The 27502-nt window shown below is 49.0% G+C and overlaps 2 protein-coding genes and 1 pseudogene across 2 annotated transcripts; 1 reads left to right on the plus strand and 2 right to left on the minus strand.

Annotated features, from left to right (window-relative positions):
* The first annotated feature begins 4713 nt into the window (after positions 1-4713).
* Positions 4714-6837, plus strand: ZBTB39 (zinc finger and BTB domain containing 39). Its single transcript, XM_068972237.1, has one exon. The coding sequence runs from the start codon at positions 4714-4716 to the stop codon at positions 6835-6837; it is 2124 nt and encodes a 707-aa protein (XP_068828338.1).
* A 6396-nt stretch (positions 6838-13233) lies between these two features.
* Positions 13234-15129, minus strand: GPR182 (G protein-coupled receptor 182). The gene is made up of 2 exons (XM_068971310.1): positions 14992-15129; positions 13234-14479 (listed from the first exon to the last, which is right to left on the minus strand). The coding sequence occupies exons 1-2, from the start codon at positions 15123-15125 to the stop codon at positions 13282-13284; spliced, it is 1332 nt and encodes a 443-aa protein (XP_068827411.1). The 5' UTR covers positions 15126-15129; the 3' UTR covers positions 13234-13281.
* Positions 15130-21483: 6354 nt separating this feature from the next.
* On the minus strand, positions 21484-26640 carry LOC138078655 (protein cornichon homolog 1 pseudogene; annotated as a pseudogene).
* Between the last annotated feature and the right edge of the window lie 862 nt (positions 26641-27502).

Below are 27502 nucleotides of genomic sequence, written 5' to 3' on the forward strand. Positions count from 1 at the left end.
ATGGGACAACAGACTGGTTCCAAATAGGAAAAGGAGTACATCAAGGCTGTATATTGTCACCCTGCTTATTTAACTTCTATGCAGAGTACATCATGAGAAACACTGGGCTGGAAGAAGTATAAGCTGGAATCAAGATTGCAGGGAGAAATATCGATAACCTCAGATATGCAGATGACACCACCCTTATGGAAAAAGTGAAGAGAAACTAAAAAGCCTCTTGATGAAAGTGAAAGAGGAGAGTGAAAAAGTAGGCTTAAAGCTCAATATTCAGAAAACGAAGATCATGGGATCTGGTCCCATCACTTCATGGGAAATAGATGGGGAAACAGTGGAAACAGTGTCAGACTTTATTTTTTTGAGCTCCAAAATCACAGATGGTGATTGCAGCCATGAAATTAAAAGACGCTTACTCCTTGGAAGGAAAGTTATGACCAACCTAGATGGCATATTCAAAAGCAGAGACATTACTTTGCCAACAAAGGTCCGTCTAGTCAAGGCTATGGTTTTTCCAGTGGTCATGTGAGAGTTGGACTGTGAAGAAAGCTGAGCGCCAAAGAATTGATGCTTTTGAACTGTGGTGTTGGAGAAGACTCTTGAGAGTCCCTTGGACTGCAAAGAGATCCAACCAGTCCATTCTAAAGGAGATCGGTCTTGGGTGTTCTTTGGAAGGAATGATGCTAAAGCTGAAACTCCAGTACTTTGACCACCTCATGCGAAGAGTTGACTCATTGGAAAAGTCTCTGATGCTGGGAGGGATTGGTGGAAGGAGGAGAAGGGGACAACAGAGGATGAGGGCTGGATGGCATCACCGACTCGATGGACATGAGTTTGAGTGAACTCCAGGAGTTGGTGATGGACAGGGAGTCCTGGCGTGCTGTAATTCATGGGGTCACAAAGAGTCGGACACGACTGAGCGACTGAACTGAACTGAGGGGCCCATCATCAAAATGCTTCCGCAGGGATTGATATCTCAGTTGTAATCAATGGGGATGATAGAAAAGAGATTGTTCTTTAAGGCTCTATGCAAATTCTTCACCGCATTGCATCAACTCCCCTGAATTTACATCATCAAATTAGAAAGGACCTACCAGGAGGCTGTCATGATTCAGGATTTGCTTACAAGAACCTCTGATCCTGGTTAGGAGTGAGTACAGATGAGGCTATATGATCAGGAATCTCTCCTCAATTCTGGAAGATTTTGCTGAATGTACTGCTCTAGCAATACCTGTTCAACAAAAATCCTTCAACTCTCTAGCCAAAGTTGTTTTAGATTTTCTTTTAGCTGAACAAATAGGTATCTATGCTATGGCCACCACCACCTATCATATCTAAATTAACGCTTCTGGGGAGGTTGAATTCAGCTACCTAAGATTACTGAATAAGCCACTTCAAAAGGTGATCCCTCTAAAGACCCCTCCAAAGGGTCTTTCTTTGACTGGTTTGATTTGGATTCCTTTGGGTCTTGGGGACCATGGCTCTGAAGTGCACTCCAGACACTGGGAATTGTCCAGCTTGTAATCATCATAGTAGTCCCTCTGGTGTCCTATATTCTCCTAAAAGCTTTAAATGTGTGTCCTCAGCTGCTAACCACCGAGCCAGTGATCCCTCTAAGACTGGAATGCCAAAAACGGAATCAAAAGTATGATCGACTGAAAAACCTGTGAGCCTGAAGTCATGACCTGTGAATACCATAAAGATTCAGCCAAAAAACCTTCATGACCTGTGATCGTCACAGTAAAAGCTATGGGGAGAACTTCAGAGTGATAGCTGGCAATGGTGCTCATGCCTTAAGTTTTGAACACATCTCTCAGTGAAACTCAGGCAAAGTTTTTGTTTGATGACACATCTTGGGCAGGAACATCTGGGGAGATTTGGAGGGTAACTGCTGCACTAAAGGGTGGAAGCAGAGAAATGGAGCTCTAGAAAGAGTTGAGAAAGTAGCAGAGGAAAAATAATCTCTCCCTCTACCCTTCTAGGTTCTTGGCTGAGTAAATAATAAAAGGCAGCGTAACAGGAAAAAAGAAACAGAAGTTTAACAATATGTATACTTCCTATATACACGGGAGATACCCAGGAAAACTAAGACTTTCTTGACATTATCTACCCTTCTCTTCCCGGTTCAGAGACAAATGGACATTTCCCTTGTAAATGGCTCTTACAAAAGGGTAACCTCTGTTCATTTTTCAGAGCTTCTCTGCTGCCTGCTGTTCCTTAAAAATAATCCTTATGCCAAGGAAGCATATGTTGGGGTGTCATGTTCTGCTCCCCTCCAGGAAGGACAGGCTGCCCGAAACAGGCCTGCGCTGCCAAGGTGCAGTGGGATACTGTGAAATCCTTCATTTGGCGGCGCAGCTGGAAGGAGGGTCCACAATGAACTTTCAGAGGGTGGTCCACCGGGAACCCAGCCCTCAAGTACTTCTTCTTCATTCAAACAGGCTTTGTTAAGCACCTTTCCCATGAACCAGAAGCCTGTGTGTTGGGGCCGGGGCGGGAGGGAGCAGCGGAGACACAGCCGTGTGCAGAACAGCCCCTGCCTTCAGGAAGCTCAGTGCCTAGCCGGAGGAGACAAATAGTTAAAGTGGCAATCTTACAAGTGTTTCTGAAACTACACCAGCAGACGTTCTGAGAGTAAACTTTTGGGACTGTGAGATGTGGAACAGGGGAGGCGATTTAAGCTTAGCCTTGGGAAAGCGTTTTTCACTTCTCCAGGTACTAGGGCGAGGAGGGAGTGGTCCAGCATTTACAGGATGAGTGCTTCAAAAAAAGCCAGGCTTGGGTGGTGGTGGCGGTGAGGGCTGGAAACGTCCTGGCAAATGCCCGCGGGGGCCCGGTGGCGGCGGCCCCAGGGCCTCGCGGGGGTCAGAAGTGGGGCGGGGGTCCCCGGGTGGCGCAGTGGCTTCGGCCAGCCTGCTTCGCTCCCGGCCCCACCGTGTGGGGGCGCTGCCTCCTCCCTGGCGGCTGGGGGCGCTGCGGCCGAGCGGCGGGGGGCGCTGCCTCCTCCGGGACGGCGGGGGGCGCTGCGGGCCGGGCGGTGGGGGCGGCCCGGGCCGGCGCGGCGAGCGGCGCGGCGGATGGAGAGTCTGGCCGCGGCCGGCGGCGCCGCCTCCTCGTCGGGCCGGGCACGGCGGGCCGGGGCCTTTGTGTGAGGCGGCGGCGGCGATGGTGCTCGGGCCCCGCGGAGCCGGGTAAGCGCGGCCAGGCCGAGGGCTGCCCTGGCCGAGGCCCGACCCTCGTCCCGGCCTTTCTCTCGCTCTCGCTGGGCTCCCTCCCGCCCGCTGCCCTCGGCCGGATCCATCCTCCCCCGCCGCGCGCCGACCCCCGCCGGCCCCGCCGCCGATCCTTTCGACCCCCGGCCGGCCCCACGCCCCGCCGCCACCCCCTCGCCCCCGCCCGAGGTCGTCTTGAGGAATTCCCGGCTGTTTGGGGGAAGGGACTGAGGTGCTCGATGCCCCCTAGATGGAGTGCCCCAGCCGGATCCAACGCCCTTCCTCCCGAATTCGACCCTCCAGAAGGGAGACCGTGGCGCCGCGCGGTTGTTGGGGTCCCTTCTCAGAAGTTCCGAATCCGTTCCCTCCCACTGCCGCTCGGGCTTCCCGGTGCCCCGACCTGCTGACCGTTGGTGTGTGGCCATCAGGGCCCCGGAGATCCTTCGCTGGTACCCAACAAAGCTCAGAGGCTTCCTGGGCCCCAGAAAAAGTTGGGAGTTAGTCCAGTGTCGTGAGGTGGAGCAAGGGGGCTGTGTTGCACAGGGCGAGTCGTGAGGCTGAAGGAGAGGGCAACGAGTTTGGCTTTTTTCTGGTCTGCAGGACTCAGAAAGGGGGGGAAAATGGTACTGAGCAAGCCTTCAGGAGTTACCTGTGTAATTGGGTAGCTTCTTATCCCAAACCCTATCGCAAGGCATCAGGTAAATCTCTCAGTTCTGGTCAACATAAGCATAGCTCCTGAAAAGGGTGGGGAAAAAAAGACCTGACGAGTATTTAGGTAATTCTAAATACCGTAGTTGTGTTCTTTACTTCTCTGGCTTCACCCACAAGCTACAGAGAGTGTGATAGAACACTATCTGAATGGCCCTGGGCTCAGAGGCAGGTAGCTTAGATAGGGAAAGATGGGAACTCAAGAATAAACAAGTGATTTATTTTAGGGCCTGAAAGAACACAGCAGTAAGAGGAAAGGAAAGGGTAAAGCATCTTTTCCCTAGTAGCTAATGGAGCTTGATAATTGTGTTCACCTATGTGTATGGCATTTGGCCTAGTAAGGGAAGAGAATATACTCAGTGAGATAGGAAAGCTTGTATTCAGGAAGAAATTAGGAAATTAATATGAGAAAAGTTTGAACCAGTTGCTTGGGTAATGAAATATAAGAAGGTATCAAGAGAATACTTTGGCTTTAAAGCACTACCTTCTGTCCAGTCAGGCCTCCAGCTTCTCTTAGAGAAGAATTTATCAGATTTTTTTCAATATTTTTAGATTTTTTTGTGATCACTCTCTTGGGGGATGTGCAGGGAGAAAGGTTACTGCCCCATCACTTCTGCTGTCATCGTCCCCTCCAGCAGAATGGAGCAAGTGTATGTCCATTCACGCTTGCTCTCTACCTGGGGCTATTGTCCCGCAGAGCTCTTCACCTACAAGGATGTGTTTGGCCATCCACCTTATCCTTTTGCTATCCGCAGATTAACTGTGCTGATAAGGAGGCAACTTCACAGGAGCTGCTAAGATGGGCATGAGGATCAAACTGCAAAGCACCAACCACCCCAACAACCTGCTGAAAGAACTCAACAAGTGCCGGCTCTCAGAGACCATGTGCGATGTCACCATCGTGGTGGGGAGCCGTTCCTTCCCGGCCCACAAAGCCGTGCTGGCCTGCGCAGCTGGCTACTTCCAGAACCTCTTCCTCAACACTGGGCTTGATGCTGCCAGGACCTATGTGGTGGACTTCATCACCCCTGCCAACTTCGAGAAGATTCTAAGCTTTGTCTACACGTCGGAACTCTTCACAGACCTGATCAACGTCGGGGTCATCTACGAGGTAGCGGAGCGTCTGGGTATGGAGGATCTCCTCCGGGCCTGTCACTCCACCTTTCCTGACCTGGAGAGCACTGCCGTGGCCAAGCCCCTGACCAGCACCAGCGAGAACCACTCTGGTACCCCGAGTTGTAGCTCAGCAGAGCCCCCCCATCCCCTTGGAGAACTCCGGGGGGGTGGGGAGCACTTTGGTCCTGATAGAAACTATGCGCTACCTAGTGATGCTGGAGGAAACTATAAAGAGGAGGAGAGAAATGTTACCAGTGACACTAACCAGAGCCTGCAGCCGCTGCCGCCAAAGACAGAAGACCACGATGCCCCTGCTCCGTTCACCTCCGTCCCCAGCGTGGTGACCCAGCCAGGCCTGGGCACTGTCAGCACGGGCATCCAAACCAGCACCAGCTCCTGCCAGCCATACAAAGTCCAGAGCAATGGAGACTTCAGTAAGAACAGCTTCTTCACTCCTGACAGTGCAGTAGACATTACCACTGGGACCAACTCCTGTCTGGGCAACAGCGACCATTCCAAAGACCCCAGCTTTGGACCGATGGATGAGCTCCAACTGGAGGACCTGGGGGATGACGACTTGCAGTTTGAAGACCCCACCGAGGAGATTGGCACAGCTGAGGAGGTGATTGAATTGAGTGACGACAGTGAGGATGAGCTAACTTTTGGAGAGAGTGAAAACCGAGAGAATAAGGCCATGCCCTGCCAGGTATGCAAGAAGGTTCTGGAGCCCAACATTCAACTGATCCGACAACATGCTCGGGACCACGTGGACCTGCTGACTGGCAACTGCAAGGTCTGTGAGACCCATTTCCAGGACCGGAACTCCCGGGTCACCCATGTTCTCTCCCACATCGGTATTTTCCTCTTCTCCTGCGACATGTGTGAAACTAAGTTCTTTACCCAGTGGCAACTGACCCTCCACCGACGGGATGGAATATTTGAGAACAACATCATCGTCCACCCCAACGACCCCTTGCCTGGGAAGCTGGGTCTCTTTGCAGGGGCGGTCTCTGCGGAGCTGAAATGTGCTGCCTGTGGGAAGGCATTGGCCAAAGATTTCCACGTGGTCCGGGGCCATATCCTTGACCATCTGAACCTGAAGGGCCAGGCCTGCAGTGTCTGTGACCAGCGCCACCTCAACCTCTGCAGCCTCATGTGGCACACACTTTCCCACCTTGGCATCTCTGTCTTCTCTTGCTCTGTGTGTGCAAACAGCTTTGTGGACTGGCATCTCCTGGAGAAGCACATGGCTGTGCACCAAAGCCTGGAAGATGCTCTCTTCCGCTGCCACTTGTGCAGCCAGAGCTTCAAGTCAGAGGCTGCCTATCGCTACCATGTCAGCCAGCACAAGTGCAACAGTGGCCTTGACACACGGCCTGGTTTTGGACTCCAGAACCCAGCTCTCCAGAAGCGGAAGCTGCCGGCAGAGGAGTTCCTGAGTGAGGAACTGGTGCTGCAGGGCCAACCTGGGAACAGCAAGTATAGCTGCAAGGTGTGCGGTAAAAGGTTTGCCCACACGAGTGAGTTCAACTACCACCGGCGGATCCACACGGGCGAGAAGCCGTACCAGTGTAAGGTGTGCCACAAGTTCTTCCGAGGCCGCTCGACCATCAAGTGCCACCTGAAGACGCACTCGGGGGCTCTCATGTATCGCTGCACGGTCTGTGGCCACTACAGCTCTACCCTTAACCTCATGAGCAAGCACGTCGGTGTGCACAAAGGCAGCCTCCCACCTGACTTCACCATCGAGCAAACCTTCATGTACATTATTCATTCCAAAGAAGCAGAAAAGAACCCGGACAGCTGACTGGGTCCCAGCAGAGCCAGGGGGAGCTCCAGGCGGCAGCCAGGACATTGGTTTTCTAATGGCTGTTGGTCCTGCCCCAGCTGAAGTTACAGTTTTGCCTTGCTAGGAATTCTGTTCTGTCCTGTGTTTAAAAGAAGACAAAATACATAGCACATGAACACTAACTGTTTCTGAGAAGCAGCGGCCCTGTCATGTTTACCTCCTTACCTGTTCTTGTCCGTGGAGGGCTGTGTCTTTGATTCTTTGGAGGCTGGTTTTGGGATCTCATCAGGCAGTTGGTGTCAGCTAGATTCCCTTCCCCAGCCTCTTGAGTTTTAGTTTACTGATAGGCTTTATGCTGCTAAGAATCCAACCAACAGCCTCACTGAACAGAGGAGGTGGAGAGAGGTTTTCACTGTGGGTATTACTGCCGGACCTCCAACCGGGACAGCCAGCTAGGAGAGATTTTGGGAATGTGGTCATTCAGAAAAGAAAAGGCAGCTCACCCTTGGGTGCTGGTCCCATCCCTTAGCAGGGCTGTCAGGGATGAGGGGCCTGCTTGTTCCAGGGCTCTAATCTGCTGATTGGACAGTAAAATCTCTTGGCAGCTAGATCCAAACCGGGGACAGAGCTTTGTGTTTAGGTCTGAAAGCCTTGGGATGAATCCTTGTCAGCCGCAAGAGGTGTCCTGCAGTGCTGCCGAAAGCAGCAGCCTGGGATGCACAGGAAGGGAGATTTCTCTTTTCCCCCCAATTCCAAAGAAATGGGATCTTACAGAGTGGTAGCCCAGGATGTCAGGACTTCCCCGTGGGCAAGAGACAGGGAGCCACTTTGATGTAGTCATCAATCATCTGGCCTCCCTCGACCCCGAGTTGCCTGGTGGAAGGGTGGGGATGTCTCTGAAGCAGCAGCCTTGCCTTAATTTGCATCCAGTCTCCCACCTAGAAGTGTTTTTGGCCTATAGTGTAGATGCGAAGACCCCATGAGGTGGAGGGGTGGACTGTGAGCCCTTCAGGATTAAAGGGACCCGAGTAGCTGGATGTACATTCTGTCTGTCCCAGTCAGGTAACCTGTTGTTTACTTTGTGCTAACTGGGCCAGAGTTTTGGCAGCTCACCTTTGACCTGCTGGATTTATCCTGATCTGTCATTGCATGGCCACCAGAGGGCACTATTGACCAACAGCTGGTTCAAGCCCTCTCCAGGTGACTGGGTAATGGATCTGCCCAGTCATGGTTGCTGGTTGACTCTGTTCTTATGCCTTTTGAGGGGATCTTGCCCAAAGAAGGCTTGAGGGAGAGAGCCCTCGGAACTCGCATCTCACAAGGTGGCACCTCCAAAACCCATACTACCTCACCTGCTCAGGCGAGCTCTGGGGGTCCCTGGCCCTGCCCCTGCCCCTCGTGGGACTCAGCAGCACTCCAGGCTGTTTTACAAGCAAGTAGTTTTAATTAACTCACAAAGCCTTTGTGGACATTAATATTTATTTATTTTTGTTTTTGTGTACATATTACCCAGCATCTCTGTTGGCTAAGAGACTTCAGGAAAATGAGCTTCTCCCCAGCAAGTAGCCATATTCCAGGGGACAGTCCTGGCCAGATATTTGGGGAACAGGGGCTTGAACTAGGGGAGAACAGGTCAAGCCTTTAAACAAGCAAATGCTTTTCTCTCCAGATAAGTCTCTTGTAGAATAAACCCAGGGAGCCCTTTAGGGAATGGATGTAAATTCTAGAAAGTTGAGGCTTGTTAAATCCTTGGACCTTTTATCCCCTTCCCATCCTGTGGTTGAGTAGGTTGGGGACTGGGTTGGGATAAGATCACATGAAGGCCCTGTTTGCATATTTTCTCATTCTTCCTGAAGTTGGGAAGTTATAGTAACACATACAAGTAAACCAAAGCCCTGGCCCTTTTGGACTTGCCCCCAGATCTCCCCCTAGCCCTAACTGATAAAGCCTTGGAGTTTTGTGTGCATAGCTGTCCAGTGAGGTGACCATTACTTGAAGGGACTTGTCAAGTGGCCAGCTTTCACTATCAGAATCCAATGAGTTAAATGTTCCCTTGGGACATTCTTGTTAGAAAGCAGTCCTGAGACTTTGCATCCCTGACTGACTGCTTCCTTTCTTCCCATTAGTCGTTTCAGAAGGAAAGTGTGTAAAAGACCACAGTCAGCTATCTTCTCAGCTTTTCAAGCCTGAGTCGTTTCTCCCAGATTGTGGGTGAGGACTGAGTTTTGAATGGCCAGATTTGATAGTGGGGCTACTCCCTAGAAGCCAGCTGGGTAGCTGAGAATGGATCAGTATGCTGGAGAAACCCTTTTCCTTAACAGAGGGTTATCACTGATGCTGGGTAGTCTGTATACTTAACCTGAAACTGTGAAGTTTTCCCTTTTTGCCAGTAAACCAAAAAGCAAATCCTTGAAACTTTACCCCTAACACTAAAAGACTGCACCCGCTGACCCTCCTGAGGCCAAGTGGTTGACCAGGGTGGCTTGGTTGGCTGCAGTCAGACATGTAGCAGGGTCAGTAGCTCATGAGGCTCATTGACCAAACACTGTCCCCCGCGTGTCCCCCATATTCACACCTCAACCCTTCCTGTTTGGAGTCATGTTTGCTTCCTCTGCCACCAGCCACTCTTCTGTACTCTTTTACTTGAAAAACTATATTGTGGCAAAGGGCACTCTAGGATACCTGGTGGAAGGTATTAATTTTATTCTGAATTTAAAATATTTTCAATTGTCTGTTCATTGGGTCGTGTTGCCCTCTGCCCTAGAGCCCAGTTTAGCACTGTCTTCTGCTGTATCGTTCCAAGGTTCGTTCTGTTTGATCCTTGAATGTCTCTTCTTTTTCATCCCCCACCTTTTTTTCTTGTTCAGTACTCAGGACTGGCTACATAATTTATAGAGCCCTTTGTTTAAAAACGGTTAAGAATTTTGTGGCAACTAGAGCATTAAAGCAAACACAAGGCCATTCTCATCTTGTTTCCTAAGGGAAAGGGTGGTACTCTAATGTTCTTGTGTTAGTCGCTCAGTCGTTCTGGCTCTGCGACCCCATGGACTGTAGCCTGCCAGGCTCCTCTGTCCATAAAATTCTCCAGGCAAGGATACTTGGTGGGGTAGCCATTCCCATCTCATGGGGATCTTCCCGACCCAGGGATCCAACCCAGGTCTCCTGCACTGCAGGCAGATTCTCTACCATCTGAGCCACCAGGGAAGCCCCTGTTATTCTAATGGCACACTGTAAACAGCTGCTTGTGGCCAGAGGAAGGGATCAGTATCGTGGCACTCCTCTGCCCATCCATGACTCACTGATGCTACAGGACCTGCCGGGAAGCTCTGCTGTACCCTGGTGTTTGGTCCTAAAGTTTCAGACTCCACGGAGTCTCTAGTTCATGGCTAGTTGGGAAGAAAGGAGGTGGGGATGGGAGTCAAGAAATAGGTAAAAATTCTTTTTGACATTCTTCTAGTCTATATGAGTACCCTTTTGTCTCTAGGAAACCTCTGAGTTTAATGACCTTCTCCCCAGTCAGATTTTGCTGCTGGTGAATATTCTTCTTCTGACCACCTGCTGTGCCCTATCACCCTCCGACCCCCAGACTATTCAACTTTGGAAGTGAATTTACACTTCTTCATATACGGACATGATTTTGTTGGCATGGAAGTGGACTGTGCAGAAATCTGCCCATCTGGGAATCCTCGTGTGTCCTTTCCCCCAAATCCTGCACTGAATGAATCAGGAAGCAGGGCACACAGCGTTTGTTTCAATGTGCTTACTCATGGTAAACTTCATATCAGAATGAAAATGAAACTTTTACTTTGGATGTTTTCTTTAACACCCTTCCCCTGTCCAGTCCACCCTCCCCCTCCCACCTCTACTAGCTACATCTCTTATGAAACTGAGAAGAGTTGTTGACATTTAACTCCTTCCGTTAAATTAATAAGTACTGACCTCCTAATATTTAAGTGTTTACTATCTATTGCTGTAAAGTTTTGTATATTTTGTAAACTTCTTTTCTCAAATAGTAGATGTCTAAAATCGTTGTACATCTGATTCTTTTATATTCCATTGTTCAGCACAAAGTGTGGTTTTTATTTAGAATAAAAAAAAAGGAAATTTGAAATGGTAGTTCTTTTCCTATTTACTGTGGTCTGCTCATCCCTCACAGTTCAGAGTATCTGGGCCATCACCCTCTCAGTAGCAATATTCTGCTCAGCGGATGCCAGAGTTCTTTCAGGTAGCACATTTCCTTTCCTGTAGCTGGAATTCCCCGGGGTTGACTTGATCTGTTTTTAGTGGAAAATTAACTCAAAGACCCAACCTTTTCAGAGGGACCATCTCTAAGGGGAATCTTTTATTGGCCCAGAGAGAGCAGTGGGACTCTACTAATGTCTGGTGGGACCAGAGGGTTGGTCACAAATTGTCTTGCTGGTGCCATTCAACATGACTTGGTGTGTCGGAATGGAGAGAGGCAGATTCAGAGATGGGGCAGAGGTTTGGCCTAGTTTTGTGAGGTTGGTAACCAACGTTCCCCTACAGAGAGGAGACAGACCTGGAGTTAGGACGGGACATGGTCCCCTTGGTCTCAGGGCACACGGATTTGACCTGGCGCCCATCAGTGCTCAGCAAACACAGAGCTGGGGGCCTTGCTGCCATCAGCCCCTTGCTTGCTTCTCAGGCCCTAAGGAAGTACCTGTGCTATCAGAGTGATCACTGGTTGCCGAAGTGGAGTCTGTGAGAAAAGAAGATGTTGGGAAAGTGGCCTCAGGTAACTGAGAATGTAACAGATGTAGATCTGGGTTTCCTTGAGGGAACTTCTGGAGCCTGATTTGGGGGCGGCAGTGATAAGGGCATTGGACCTGGGCTGGGTTTTTATGTGGGCACAGGGGAGGAAAGTCTTTATAACACATTCTCTGCATTGTTAGGTTCCTGGACTCCCCTAGTTGAAAAAGGCTTCAGCTCTGTGCTACTGAGCAGCGGTTTGTAGCATGAAGACCCTTTATATAAAAAGACCCTTTTTCAGGTTTGGGTCCAGTGAGCAGAGGGAGTTAAATGGACTTCCCTTGGTGCTCCTGACAAATGGGTTCATACAGTTCTGGAGCACATGTTTAATGCATCTGGTGAATCTGTTTAATGCATCTCAGATTTCCAAGAGCAGAGGGGGAGGCCCTCCAGGTCAGTGAGTAGCTATTCCAAATTAAACATTCCAGACATAACTGAGCACTTGAGCAGGACAGAAGGTCTCAGTGATTGTGTCCACAAGCCCCTCAATTCTCCACCAGCAGGATGCAGAGGCGGAGGGCTCAGGACTGGTGGGCTAGGGCCTGCTCTGAGGCTTTTCTTCAGTCAGAGTGCTTCGTGGACAAGGTCCTAGTTTCCCAAACTGGTATATAGAGCCCTTTCCAGAAGACCTCCATGTTCGCAAGAGGACTTCCGTTCCTGCCTATAGGCCAACTGTGAATAGAAGTTGCTGGACAGGAAAATTATGAGGAGACTTAGCCAGGAAGAAAGAAGTCTGAGGGTCAAAACTGACTTAGGAGACACCAGGCCTCTGCCCTGTGACAGAATGGAGGATTTCCACTTCCCACCCTCTGCAGGGGCAAGACGGGCAGAGCACCCGAGAGTGCAGCTGCTGCCCATCCCGAAGTCTACTCCCGGAATGGTTGTCCCTTGCTATTTTCCTGGGATCCAGAGAGAAAGGGAGGGACTGGGGGCAGAAGTCTGGAAACGTGCTAGACCCAGAGCTGGGGGCAGAGGGGCTATGAGCAGCATGGACTTAGGGGCAGCTCCTCTGCTTGTGGGGGGAGGGGGATCAGGATGGACAAGGAGGAGAGTGTCAGCAAGCCCTTTCCTGAATGGTGGGGGAGGAGAGTCCTCCTAGCGGCCCAGCTGCAGGGTGCCTGTCTCAGACCTCGGCCTCACCCGCCCCTGCTGTCCCCACCCGCTCCGTTTATCATCGCATTGAGGATGCACTGCTGGGAAACAGCCTGCTGAGGCCTCCTGGCTCCTTGGCCTCTGGCCTCTTGTCCCTGCAGCCTGCATGATGTGCTGGGAGGTCAACAAGCGCAAACACAAAAGGAAAGTTGTGTGCGGTTCCTGTGGAGCTCACTCTTTCCGGCCGGGGTGGTTTTTGCTGAGCATCTCTTTGGCCTCAGCTCCATTCCCAATCCCAGCTTGCAGTGCAGGCTTGTTCAGAGATTCAGAGTCGTGTCTCTCTCTATTCTTTATTTCACCTTTTCCCCTACATCTCTCCCTTCAGCACAGGGATGGTTTCAAATAGTACAATGCCCAGGATCTGCTCTCTTCCCCCGCCTGCCTCCCTCCCCATCCCCACCTCAATATTTGAAGACATACTCAATATTGGCCATGAGCGCTCTGACCTGCTCCCATGCTCCCCCTCCCCCGCCCCCCCGCCCAGATCTCTCACCTACTTCCAGCTTTCTGCTTCACTGGTGGAGGACACTGGACCCTTCCTCAGCTGGCTACAAGAGACTGGGGAGCGGAGGTGGGTGGGGTGTTTGCTGCCTGGAAGTTCAGGCTTGGGTGGTGGTGGGGGCCGGCTGCAGGGGGCTGGATGCCCTCCTTGGTGATGATGATGGAATGCTGGGTGGAGGAGGAGGAGGAGGAGGAGGCATGTCTGCCCTCCCTGGCCTGGACCTTGGGCAGGTAATGGACCACGGCGTTGAGGAGCCGGCCCCGGAAGCTCGGGCTGAGGAAGTTATAAAGGATGGGGTTGACAACACAGTGGAGCATGGAGAAGCAGTCAATGATGTCGTAGAAGAAGTAGAGCAGGTGGGCCAGGTAGCAGTGGAGGGAGATGTGGGTGCCGTGGAGTGTGAGCAGCAGCAGGGTCAGGTGGTACGGCAGCCAGCAGATGACAAAGACGGCTATGTAGGCGCACACCAGCAGGCAGTGGCGCCGGCCCTCGGGCTGTCCTGTCTGCCGGAGCCGGCGGGCCGTCAGCACGTTGAAGACGGCGATGAGGGGCAAGGGCAGCAGGAAGCCCAGGACGGTGGTGGACAGGGCCACCACCACGGCCCACGTGCTGTATGTTTCAAAAGGCGCCATGAAGAGGCACATGGGCTCAAAGCTGTCCACCAGCTGGATGTGGACCACCTCGGGCAGCGGGATGAGGGCCGAGAGGACCCAGACCCCGGCACACACGGCCCGGCGCCCTCGGTGCTGGTGGCGCTGCCAGGAGGGAGAGGCATTGGTGAGGGTGACGTAGCGGTCCACGCTGAGGCACACCAGGAAGAAGATGCTGCTGTACATGTTGGCATAGTAGAAATAGTGGGTGAAGCGGCAGGAGAAGCTGCCCCAGAGCCAGGTGTAGTCCAGCGTGGCCTCCAGCATCCACACGGGCAGAGACAGGATGATGCCCAGGTCAGCGATGGCCATATTGAGCACGTAGAGACGCAGCAGCCCCGCGCGGGCCGAGCCCCGCCAGTTGACGCAGATCACCAGGAGGTTCTCCACCAGCCCGACCACGAAGATGGCCAGGTAGAGCACAAAGAGGGCTACGCGCTTGGTGTTCTCGTTGAGCTCCATGTGGCACTCGGGCAGGGTGTGGTTGAAGAAGTGGAGCAGCTCCGTCCAGTTGTAGATCTCTCCCACGTCCCTGGTGGGCACCACGCTGGGCCCCGAGGTGGCCGACATGAGGACTGGCAAGTGCCTAATGGGGAGAGGGAGGGCTGGAGGAGCAAGGGAGCCTCGAAGGCAGCCTCGTGTCCCCAAGGTCACAGGCCACGGGGGCCAGGAGGTTTTGGGGAAAGATCCTGAGTCTGAAGAGGAAGAAAGGGAAGTGTAACATTTGAACCATAAATAAATAGCACACAGCTCACTGCCGGCTTTGACCCATGAACAGAAATATTCTGTTAAGGGGTCTCCGTGGTGGGAGAAGCCAGAGCCCAACCGCTTTCTTCCCGGCGACCAGTCCCCCTGGGTGGGTTCCATCTCCACTTCTCTCCTGGAGCTTCACTGCTTGGCCCTTTTGTGCAGGCCTTCCTTAGGGGCTCCTGCTTTGTCTCGCTATTTGGGCCTTGCGTGTGGGACACACACACACACACCCACACACCCACACACACACCCCTCCGCTTCATCCCTGGGGACATCTGTGGATCATGCAGGAAAACCAATCACCTCCAGACCCCACGCCCTGCTTCTCTGAGAGACGGCGACCCTCACCTGAGCTTCCCTGTCGAGAGCACCTCCGGTTGGGGAGGGCCGGTGGGTCTGGACGTTGGGGAGCAGCAGGGAGGCTGAAGGGATGGTGGCTGCGGAGCTGGCTCTGCTGCAGGCTTCAGGGCCGCCCTTCTCATCCGGGAAGCAGTATCACTGGCTGAGGCTCTGTGGGAGAGGGTCGGGGTTTTTCCTGCCTTCTCCCAATCCAGTTAGAGGGGAAGTCACAGCAAAAGTTCCAGTGTGGCGGTGACAGGGAGGAGTCAGGCTGCAAACATTAAAATCCAGACTCCTGTGGCTGGGTGAACTTACCTCTTTAAGCCTCAGTGCTCTCCTCTGCAAAATGGGACAACAATCGTATCTCCTAATAAGGGTGCTTGTGAGAATTAAATGAGCCATCAAAGTGACATGCTAAAGCTTTATATATGTATATATTTTCCACTGATAAACTGGATTGGAATCCCACTCTCCCCTGTCTGTCTTGACTCCTACTGAAATAGAACTGGATGGGGGTAGGAAAATAAGTCTGAAAATTATTCAGATATAATCACTCTGGCCCTTCTGCTGAATGGCCACCCTGCCATTCCTCCAGTCTTCATTCTGTGATCTGAGGTGAGATTCTGGAGAGAGAGAGAAGACTGAATGGGGAGGGGACTGTGCTGAGCTTCAGGGAGACTCCTGGATGGGGAGGGGGAGGTGAACAGCATTCTCCAGACCCCAAGCTCCAGCCAAGGCTTCTTTCTCCCTCCAAGCTGAGGGGAAGGCTCGGAGCCCCGGATGTGTGTTCTTGGAGAGCATCTTGTGTCAGCTGAGCTTTTTCATCTCAGTCATTTGATCCCCCAGGAACCACTGTGGGGAGGGAGGGTGGGCTTCCTTATCCAGAGATGTTGCCTGTCTCACACAAGCCACACAGCGGCATCGAAGTGAGAGCAGAGCCACCTGGAGCTGGGCCCATGCTTTGTGGAGCCAGGGGTGTGTTGGCTGGAGGGGATTGGACATATACAAATTAATCGAGGTGAAATCCCTATGACAATATTAATATTTTAAAGTGTACACTTCAGTGGCATTTAGTATTCACATTGTTGTGCAACCACTACCTCTATGTAATTCCAAAGTATTTCCGTCACCCCAGCAGAAAGTTTTGTCACTTCCGTTAAGCCTGCACTCTCAAGTCCACTCTCCCTTCGGTCCTGGCAGCCGCTGTTCTGCTTTCTGTCTCTCTGGCTTTACGTATTGTGCCCAGCTGCTCAGTCGTGTCCAGCTCTTGGTGATCCCATGGTCTGTAGCCCACCAGGCTCCTCTGTCCATGGAATTTTCCAGGCAAGTGTACTGGAGTGGGTTGCCATTTCCTCCCGCAGGGGATCTTCCCGACCCAGGGATCGAACCCATACCTCTTGCATCTCCTGCATTGTCAGGCGGATTCTTTACCACTAGCACCACCTGGCAAGCCATTTATGTATTAAAGATAATTAATATCAGTTGAATCATACAATGTGTGACCTTAGTGTCTTTTCTTTTTCACTTAGCATTATATTAAAAGATTAAAAAAATTGAAGTATGGGTGATTTCCAGTGTTATGTTAGTTTCTGGTATATAGCAAAGTGATTCAGTTTTATATATATATATATATATTTTTTTTTTTTTTTCTTTTTTTTGTTTGTTTGGACCATGCCGCACAGAGAACCTTAGTTTCCCGACCAGGGATCCAGCCCATTCCCCCTGCAATGGAAGCATGGAGTCATAACTGGACCACCAGTGGTTATAGCTTTTATTATAGGATATTGAATATTGTTCCTATGCTATACAGTAAGACCTTATTGCTTATCTATTTTACACATGGTAGTTTGTATCTGCTAATCCCAAACTCCTAATTTATTCCCCCCACCACCTTTCCCCTTTGGTAACCATAAATTTGTTTTCTCTGTCTGTGAGTGTTTCTGCTTTGTAAATAAGTTTACTTGTATCATATTTTAGATTCCAATCTAAGTGATGTCATGTGGTATTTGTCTTTCTCTGACTTCATTTAGTATGATGACCTCTAGATTTATCCATGTTGCTGCAAATGGCATTATTTCCTTTTTTTATGGTTGACTAGTTATTCCACATTTTCTTTATCCATTTATCTGTTGATGGACATTTAGGTTGCTTCCATGTCTTGGCTATTGTAGATAGTGCCACTATGAACACTGGAGTGAATGCATCTTTTTTGAAAGAATTTTCTCTGGATATGCCCAGAAGGGAATCATATGGCAATTCTAATTTTAGTTTTTTAGGGAACCTTCATACTGTTTTCCGTAGTGGCTGCACTAATTTACTTTCCCACCAACAGTGTAGAAGGGTTCCTTTTTTCCACATCCTCTCCACGATTCATTATTTGTAGACTTTTAAAAAACAGCCATTCTGACTGGTGTGAGGTGATACCTCATTGTAGATTTGATTTGCCTTTCTCTGATGATTAGCAACGTTGAGCATCTTTTCCTGTTCCTATCAACCATTTGTATGCCTTCTTTGGAGAAATGTCTAAGTCTTATGCTCATTTTTTGATTTTTTTGTTATTGAGTTATACAAGCTGTTTGCATATTTTGGAAATTAAGCCCTGTTAGTTGCATCATTGGCAAAAATAATCTCTCCCATTCAGTAGGTTATCTTTTCATTTTGTTTATGGCTTCCTTTTCTGTGCAAAACTTGTAAGTTTGATTAGGTTCCATTTGTTTATTTTTATTTCTATTCTATTTTTATTTCTATGTTTATTGGAGACTGACCTAAGAAAACATTGCTATAATTTATGTCAGAAACTGTTTTGCCTATGTTCTCTTCTAAGAGTTTTATGATGTCATGTCTTATATTTGTCTTTAAGCCATTTTGAGTTTTGTATGTGTGTATGTGTGTGTATGGTGTGAGGGAGTGTTCTAACTTCATTGATTTACATCACTTAGCGTAACATTTTTGAGATTCATCTGTGTTGTCCCTTGTGTCTATACGTCATTTCTGTTTATGGCTAAGTAATATTCCACTGTGTGGATATAGTGCATTTTGTTTATCCATTCAAAGAGTGGGTTTTTTTTTTTAAGTCTGCTAACTGACCTTTTTAATTGTGGTAAAATAAACATAACATCAAGTTTACCACTGTGGCTATTTTAAAGTATATAGTTCAGTAGAATTAAGTATATTCACATGCACTTTTTAAAATTCTTTTAAAACTTTTAATTGGAAGATAATTGCATTACAGTGTTGTATTGGTTTCTGCTGTACAATAATGTGACCACAATGTGACAATGCAACCATCACCACCATAAATACACACACGTCTCCTCCCTCTTGAACATGCCTCCCACCCCGTAACCTCATCCCACCCCTCTAGGTTGGCACAGAGCACCAGGTTGAGCTCCCTGTGTTATACAGCGGCTTCTGCTGGCTACCTATTTTACATACGGTGATGTATACGTTTCAATGCTACTGTCTCAATCCATCTTACCCTCTCCTACCCCCACCCCCGGCTGTGCCCAGAAGTCCATTCTCTGTGTCTGCATCTCTATTCCTGCCCTGCAAATAGGTTCATCAGTACCATTTTTCTAGATTTCATATATATACATTAATATACAATATTTATTTTTCTCTTTCTGACTTATTTCACTCTGTATAACAGGCTATAGGTTCATTCACCTCACTAGAACTGACTCAAATTCATTCCTTTTTATGGCTAAGTAATACTCCTTTATCCATTCATTGCTGATGGACATCTTGGTTGCTTCCCTGTCCTGGCTACTGTAAATAATGCTGCAATGAATTCTGGGATACATGTGTCTTTTTGAATTATGGTATTCTCTGTATATGTCCAATAGTGGGAATTATGGCTTTCTCAGTATATGCCCAACAGTGGGATTTTAGTGTCTGACTCTGTGACCCCATGCACTGCAGCCCACCAGGCTCCTCTGTCCATGGAATTTTCCAGGCAAGAATTTTGGTGTGGGTTGCCATTTCCTCCTCTAGGGGATCTTCCTGACCCAGGGATTGAACCCACATCTCCTGCGTCTCCTGCATTGGCAGGCAGATTCTTTACCACTGTTGGGTCATATAGTAGTTTTATTCCTAGTTTTTAAATATAATCTCCATACCATTCTTCATAGTGGCCACATAAGTTTGCATTCCCACCAACAGTGCAAGAGGGTTCCCTTTTTTCCACATCCTCTCCAACATTTATTGTTTATAGGTTTTTGGATGATGGTTTTCTGACCAGTGTGAGGTGATACCTCATTGTAGTTTTGATTTGCATTTCTCTAATAATGAGTGACGTGGACCATTTTCTCATGTGTTTATTGACCATCTGTACACTAACATGTACTTAATGCCACCGTCACCACCAACCATCTCCATGGAAAAAGATATTTTCAGTTTTCTTAAAGCTTTCTCTACTCATGACATTTTTGACACCAAATGTGTAGAGTTTCCCCCCAACACCAACCAGTTTTCCAACTCTCCAGACATCAAATGCTGCTAAGTCACTTCAGTCATTTCCGACTCTGTGCGACCCCATAGACGGCAGCCCACCAGGCTCCCCTGTCCCTGGGATTCTCCAGGCAAGAACACTGGAGTGGGTTGCCATTCCCTCCTCCAGTGAATGAAAGTGAAAAGTGAAAGGGAAGTCGCTCAGTCGTGTCCGACTCTTCACGACCCCATGGACTGAAGCCTACCAGGCTCCTCTGTCCATGGGATTTTCCAGGCAAGAGTACTGGAGTGGGGTGCCATCGCCTTCTAATTTAAGTCAATTCTGACACCAACCACCTGGAGTTAGTGTCAGACTCCACAGTATTCTTGCCTGGAGAATCCCATGGATGGAGAAGCCTGGTAGGCTACAGTCCATGGGGTCGCAAAGAGTCAGACACGATTGAATGACTTCACTTCACTTCACTACAGGTTTAAGGACTCACAAGATTGTCCTTACTTAAGTTGCAAGCAATGGGTTCCTCTAGGTACCCACACTTCTATCCAAAGTGACTACAAAGTTGGGGGTTCCCACAATCCCCTCCTGCCAGTTTTCATAACTTGGTAGATTGACTCACAAAACTCAGGAAAATATTTACTTATGTTTACTGTTTTATTGTAAAGGCTATAAATGAAGAGCCAGAAAAAGAGGTACATTGGGTGAGGTCTGTCCCCATAGAGTTGAAATACACCACCCTCCTGGCACACGGATGTGTTGTTCACCAAACTGGAAGCTCTCTGAACCCCATAGTTTAGGAATTTTTATGGAGGCATCGTTACATAGACATGATTGATTATTAATTTAGCCTCCAACACCATTCTTCTCTCCAGAGGATGGTGGGAGTGAGGCTGAAAGTTCTAAGCTTCCAATCAAGGCTTGGTCTTTCTGGTGGCCACCCCCATCCTGAAGCCATTCAGGAGCTGGCCAGGAGTCTCCTCATTAGAACAAAGACATTCCTATCATGGCCAGGAGTCACCTCATTAGAACAAAGACATTCCTATCACCCAGGAATTTCCAAGGAATCTGGGAAATCTGTGTAAGATGCTCTTATCACTCAGGAAATTACAAAGGTTTTAGGAGCTCTGTGTGAGGAACTGGAGGCAGAGACAAAATATATATTTCTTTTTGTTTAATTTCAGAGTTTTATTGTATTGCACTAAAGGAACAGCTGGATGGTTATACAATGTTCTCTCTCATTCAGTTTTGAAAATCTAAAGTACTTGCAAATTCTTAAGAATACCTTTATTATAACATTAAGTATAGTAACCAATTTCTTAATAAGTAAAGTCTCACAAATTAAAGCATATTTAAAATAGCTTTAAATGCATTCTTCACAAGTAAGTCAGCATATATTTTTGTATCATGTTCACTTATGCTTAAGAATTAAAGCAAGTATATTATGCTGGTAGAAATATGAGAAAATCTCTCATTCATGCAATATATAGGGATAGTATTTCAAGTCCAACGGGAAAAAAAATCCCACTCTTATTATTTTTTTAATGCATCCATATATAATCATCTACATGATAGATAAGGAAACCCATGAAGTTTCCCACAGGTCAGATACATATTTTCAGTTCATCAGAAGCACCTGATATCTACAGCTAATTTCTAATTAAATGGCATTTCAATAAAACCAAAATGAGCCCTATAAACACCTATAAACAAAAGCTTCCAATGGACTAAGGACAGTCAATAATTAATGCAATCAATCACTCAAGGGATTATGGCTGTTCCTTAAGGAGTGCAAGTTCCAACCTGTCAACACCAGAGGCATCACTTTATATTAATTTATATGTAATTCCATTTAAATTCTTTATCCAAGTATAACACATGAAAACAGTCTTTCCAAAAGCAAAAAAATGTGGAAACATTTAAAAACTAAGAAATCATTTTTTAAAGTAATTGATCAGATTCCATAGGCCACTCTTGGAAACAGGATCTTGCTGGATAGAATCCATTCATTGGTGGCTTTTTGCATGCACTTAACTGGACCAATTCTTCTGAGCGTTGTTCTAAGAGCTCACCAAAGCATAGATCATGCCATGTAGGTAGTAAAAAAAAGGCTAGAAGATAAAAAGCTGATTTGCACCATCCTTCTTTCTGACAATATGCTAGAATATGTGCATTCATGATGGCTGTAGGATCATAGAGTCCTGGTCCACTCATCACTGGTCTACTCATATACTTCCAAATATATGCCAAGAGGGGCATATTGACACCCAGCGTAAACCACTCTGCTACATAAAAAAACATGACACAGAAGAAAGCATAAAAAAAAAAAGAAAGTAAGCATGGATGAGAGGATTCAGGGTATTTCACTGGTCTGTAGGATTCTTGTAATCAGTCTTCAGCTCATCCAGTGCTATAATCAAATGGCGAAGAAGAACGCGGAGGTGAGCAGCAGCGCCAGCCAGCATATAGCAGAAGGCCGCGAAAGTGAATGCAATGGCCTGGGAGAATGGAGCAGCGCTTTGACAGCGGAAAAAGGCTGCGCAAGGCCCTCTGAGTAAAACCATTCACTTCCTGAGGCCACATCCCATACCTCCGCTGCCGCTGCCTCCGCCGCCGCCAAAATATATATTTCTTACTGTGTTACACCTCCACTCACATATCAGATCACTCCCAGGTCCAGAAATCTGTCACGATGAGCTGTGACGATGTAAAATGTGGCGTCTGGGGGGCTTCCCTGGTACTCGGTGGTAAAGAACCTGCCTGCCGCCAATGCAGGAAACGTGGGTTCGATCACTGGTCTCTCAAGATCCCACATGCTGTGGAGCAACCAAGCCCATGCGCCACAACTATTGAGCCTGTGCGCTCGAGCCCAGGAGCCGCAACTACTGGACCCCGGGGGTCCTAGAGCCCGGGCTCCGCAACAAGACCAGCCACCGCAGTGAGAAGTCTGTGCACCGCAACTAGAGAGTAGGTCTCGCTCTCTGCAACTAGAGAAAAGCCAGAGAAGGAGCGAAGACCCAGCACAGCCAAAAATAAATAAATAAATGAATAAGTACGTTCTCTCCATCATGTCCGACTCTTTGTGACCCCATAGACTGTAGCCCTCCAAGCTCCTCTGTCCATGGAATTTTCCAAGCAAGAGAACTGGAACGGATTGCTATTTCCTACTCCAGGAGATCTTCCCGACTCAGGGATCGAACCTGAGTCTCTCTGTCTCCTGCGTTAGCAACTGGATTCTTTACCACTGGCACCAACTGGGAAGCAATAAGTAAATAAATTAATTATTTTTTAAAAGGCAGAGAGGAACAAAATGATTTAAAAAACAGATAAAATGTGATGTGTTTGTGTTTGCCATGTTGTGTGGCTTGTGCGATCTTTGTTCCCTGACCAGGGATCAAAACCCAGGCTCTGGCAGTGAAAGTGCCCAGTTCTAACCGTTGAACTGCCAGGGAAGTCCCTAAAATGAGGTTTACTTTTATTTTCCAGACAGTTCTACTCTCTCTCTTTAGGATCTCAGTTTCTATCCTATGGGCTACCTCTTTTCAGTAAGGAACCTTCTGAGAATTTTCACTTCCTTCTTTGTTGCCTTTGACCCACACAGATGGAGGCTCCACTGGACTGCACACCGTCCAGAAAGACCTTTAGTTCTGGCTTCTGTTCTCTCCATGTGGACCACACATTCTGATCCGTGGTCGTTTCCTTTCCTCTCAAGATTGCGTTTTAGTGGCTTGCTCCCAGGTCTCTGAATCTTCTGTCAAGGACCTCTTCCATCCCACATGGAGACATCACCCCTTGGTTCCTCACCTCCACCTGCTCCCCAGTCCCCTCCCCCACCCCCATCACCCAACTGTGTTAATTTCAGCAAGAGGAAATGCTGGTGGTTCCTTCTAGCAGAGGGCCAGAGGGAAAGCTGCTCCCTCAGGAAGGAATAAGTGATAGCTCGGCAGTTTTCTTGTGGGTGTTTTTCTTAGGAGGGAGGAGGTTGGCAACTGGAAAGAGAGACTGGAAGGGAGTGGAAAAGCGAGGGGCAGGAGCCCAGGCTTCTTTACAAGCTGGGCAGGAGGAGGGGGCAGCAAACAGCTTTGCTCCAAGCAATAAGAGCAGCAGCAGCCAAACAATTCCTGGAAATTTACTCTTTCCTCTCTCTCCTCCCAACCTCCCCTCTCCTCCCCCTCTTTTTTTTCAAAAGTATATAGACAAGACATTGTAATCAACAATCAGAAAGGAAGGAAGGTACCAGGAAGGAGTTATTCGGAGGCACAGATAAAGGCAAGCAGCTTCCCAGGGTCAGGAGGGGGCCAGGGGCTTGTGTCTGGACATTGGAAAAAGGGGCAAGTGTGAGCTGTCCCAGGAATTGCCCTGCTTGCCTGGCCTGTGTGGCCAAGGACCCTACTTCGTGTGCGAGGGCAGGTGGATTGTGGACAGGTCAAGGCAGAGGAGTTTGGCAGCAACTGCCCTTCCTTCCCCAACCTGAGCTTCCTGAAGGCCACTGAGTGCAGAAGCCAAGTCTAAGCCTGGAAGTTGCTTTGTCTGCCTGCAGCGGCTCCCCCTTGTCAGATCAGGGGCTCCCCAGGCTCCCCAGTGATGGATGCGGTCCAGTGACCGGATCCTGGCTCTGCTTGGTTCTTCTTGCTTTCTCACTCATTCTGGAGATGGTAGAGAGAATCCTAGCTTGGGGACCAGACCTAGCTTTGACACCTTGTCCCACCAGTAAGTAGCTGTGTGACTTTGGGCAAGTCATTCTATCTTCCTGAGCCTACATTTTTATGTATAAAATGAAGATGAGGGTGCTTCCTTGCAGGATTATTGTATGAGATACATAACAGTGTATATGTAAAGCGTCTGGCATAAGCATGCCCCTTTTTCCACTTCTTGGAAAAATCCCTTTTTAATGGAATTGACCAAGATCCTCTCCACATTCCCAAAAACACTATCCATTTTTTCCCCCTCTAAATTGGCTCAACTGGAGAAGGAAATGGCAACCCACTCCAGTATTCTTGCCTGGAGAATCCCAGGGATAGAGGAGCCTGGTGGGTTGCCGTCTGTGGGGTCGCACAGAGTCAGACACGACTGAAGCGACTTAGCAGCAGCAGCAGCAGCAAATTGGCTCAACACCACCTTCCTCTTCTATTTAGTTATCCTATGACAGTGTGTTTCTTACATAGAAGGTCAAGAACCCTCAATGAGTAACAGTTACAGCTCACAGCTACCAGCTTTACATTTGCCAGTTGCAACTGCTTCATTTAATCCTCACAATGTAAAGAGGTGGGTTCTATGTAGACACACAGAAGCAGAGAGATTAAACAACTTGCCCGAGTCACATTGCTAGTAGTTCAGTAAGTAAACTCTTACTATAAGGATTTTTGAGCTGGATGCTGGCACCTAATGGCTTTAGATGGTCTGTGAACTCACTGAAAAGTACATACAAAACCCTGTCTGTTGTGTGAAGTCATTTTTATGGGGCTTTGAGCCTTCCTTGGATGCTCAGAGGGGTCCGTGATGTCCAGAAGGTTAAAAATGACGACCCTAGCAGAGCTTCTCATGGATGAAGCCTAGGATAAAAAACAGTGGGGGTAGGGCTGACACTTCCAAGGAGGGGACTCAGCCTTTGGGAGTTCTGGGACATTTCTTGAGTCGGGGAGAAGCCCCTTTTACGGAGGCTGAGAGAAGAGTGGTTTGATCTGTGGAAGGACGTGAGAAAGGGGAAGTGAGTTGCCTTTGCTCCCAGCCCTTATCCTTCCACGAGATGAAGGACAGCCGTTTCCTTTCATGGTTTCCCAAGAAAATGTGTGTGGGGGTATGCACATTAGTCTAAGGAAGAGGAAGCTTGGAGAGACAGACCGAGACCAGCAGGGCCCCGGGTACCTCCAGAGAAACCAGCCCGGCCCAGCAGCCTCCTGGAATGCCTCAGCATTCCCTTCCTTCACTTGTCCACCCTGCCCCTTGCTTCTTTCCTCCCTCAGATTCCCCCACCTCCTGACCCAAAGCACCTTCCTGGGGTCTCTGTAGATTTTCTGACAATCCCTTGCTGATGGCATATTTATTCAGTTTCTACTAACTTGTGTGTATGTGTTAGTTGCTCAGTCGTGTCTGACTCTTTGAGACCCCATGGATTGTAACCTGCCAGGCTCCTCTGTCCATGGAATTCTCCAGGCAAGAATGCTGGAGTGGGTAGCCATTCCCTTCTCCAGGGGATCTTCCCAACCCAGGGATCCAACCCGGGTCTCCTGCATTGCGGGCAGATTCTTAATCATCTGAGCCACCAGGGAAGCCCCCTACTAACTCATTTTGAGCACCTAATGTGTGCTGGACAGAAATTCCCCTCAAATTCTCCGGTGCTTCCTGAGACCTGACCTTCCTAAAGTTTCACACTTTTGAAGACAACATATGGATTCTTAGACTCCTGGAGAGCTGGAGTGGAGAGGATTTGCTGAGGCCTTCCGCAGTCCCTCCTTTATAATAAACATGAGGAGATGGAGGCTTTGGGGGATTTCATCTTGTCAGACAAGGTCAGAAATGCAGGGGGAAAAGGAGAGAGGAAGAGGATGTCGCAGGAAAGGTTCATTCATTTCTGTCAGATGCCGGGCACTGCCAGGTTCCGGAAACAGGAGATGAGGAGCCTCAGCCCTTGCTCTCCAGGGCTCTGAGGCGGCAGTTCTCTAGCACCCAGCACAAGCAGCACAGTCCCCGTAGGTTCAGTAACACTAAACCATTGCTTCGGCCTTCACCTGGGACTTTTTGATGCCTGTCATTTCTCTTCCCCTCAGATAAAGACTGTTGTAGCCCTGAGGGGAAAGATGTTCAAGAGGTTTGGCCCAGCTCCGGGAATCCTCTCCAGAAGTCAGGGAATGGTGGACTGATTAGGACTCTGCTTTCTGCTAGTACTTCCTGAAACACAAACCACCCGTGCATGCTTCTTGTAGGGTTACAACTTGGGAGCCAGTCACTGTGGAGGGAGAACCACATCGACAAAGAAGTCTCTCTTCTTGGAGATCCTGGGAGCCTCAGCGTGCCTCACCGGCCTCCTGAGGGTGCTGGCTTTCTCCCTGCAGGGTGGAACGGGTCCCGTTGGTGACTTGAACAGGGACGGCAGCCCCATCCATCAGAGGCTGCAGGGGTGCCGGGGCGGAGGCGCTACCCTCGCTAGCTCTGTTCCGCTCGGAATCCCACCCCCGTTCCTGGATGGTGTCCTCCCCGTCATGGAGAAAGCCCTCCATGCACAGCTGCTCTGGGGTCCAGTCTCGGGTCCTGTCTTCAGTCTCTGGCTCCTCCTCTCCACTGTCACCCTCATACAAACTGAACTAATTCCTTCCCAATTATTGGGCTTTGCAGCCCTCCATGCTTGGGGGGAAATTAGCATTCCAGTTAATGATGTCACAGTTCAAATCAGTCTTTTCTTAGTGTCTGCGTGGTCTGGAATCTGTGTGTGTTGCCGGGCAGGGCAGGGTTTGAGCACAGAGCAGAGAGAGGGCAACAGAGCCAGGTACCCAGAGCTGTGGGCAGGGCATCTTCACACAGTGAAAGGGGAACACCTGTTAGAGCAGCTTTGTGTGACCCGTCCCAGCATCTGGGAGAAGTCTCACCATTGCCTGTGTCCCCTCATTCCCTTCGTGTCCCCTCTCTTTGCCTCAGACACCCTCACTGCTCTTCTGAACACCTTTCTGGTCCAGGGAACCAGGTGAGATCTTATTCCCTTTTGCTTTCTCCTTCTAATCCTAGAGAGGAGTCTTTCAGGAGGGAATTCTGTGAGCTGAGCCAGAGGAAGAAACCTGGTCAGAGGCTAAGCCAGCTGCCCAAGGTCACATAGCTAGTTGGCAGCAGAACTGGGTTCGAAACCACACGTCTTCCCTTATAAGGTGTATTCCCTTGTAAGAATCTCCACTAAATCTGGGAGACCCAGGTCATAGACTTCAATACGAAAAAGGAAAGAATTTAGCTGTGAATTATGAAATCTGGATGTAAGGGTTCTAATCTGTGTGGGTAAGGGTAGGGGTGGAAAGCAGAAGGTGGGCCAAGGGAACAGGGAGGACTAGGAAAGTGAGGTTGGGAAAAGTATTGTCATCCTTAAGAGTTTGTGTT

The sequence above is a fragment of the Capricornis sumatraensis genome, chromosome 4 (genome assembly GCF_032405125.1).
Source record: "Capricornis sumatraensis isolate serow.1 chromosome 4, serow.2, whole genome shotgun sequence".
NCBI classification, from domain to species: domain Eukaryota; kingdom Metazoa; phylum Chordata; class Mammalia; order Artiodactyla; family Bovidae; genus Capricornis; species Capricornis sumatraensis.

Bases quoted from the DNA above. Each gene is read 5' to 3' on its own strand.
- ZBTB39 (XM_068972237.1), top strand. From the start codon at position 4,714: ATGGGCATGAGGATCAAACTGCAAAGCACCAACCACCCCAACAACCTG.
- GPR182 (XM_068971310.1), bottom strand. From the start codon at position 15,125: ATGAGAAGGGCGGCCCTGAAGCCTGCAGCAGAGCCAGCTCCGCAGCCA. The intron at 14,480-14,991 runs GTGAGGGTCGCC...TCTCCCCATTAG, and splicing joins CTCTCGACAGGGAAGCTCAG to GCACTTGCCAGTCCTCATGT.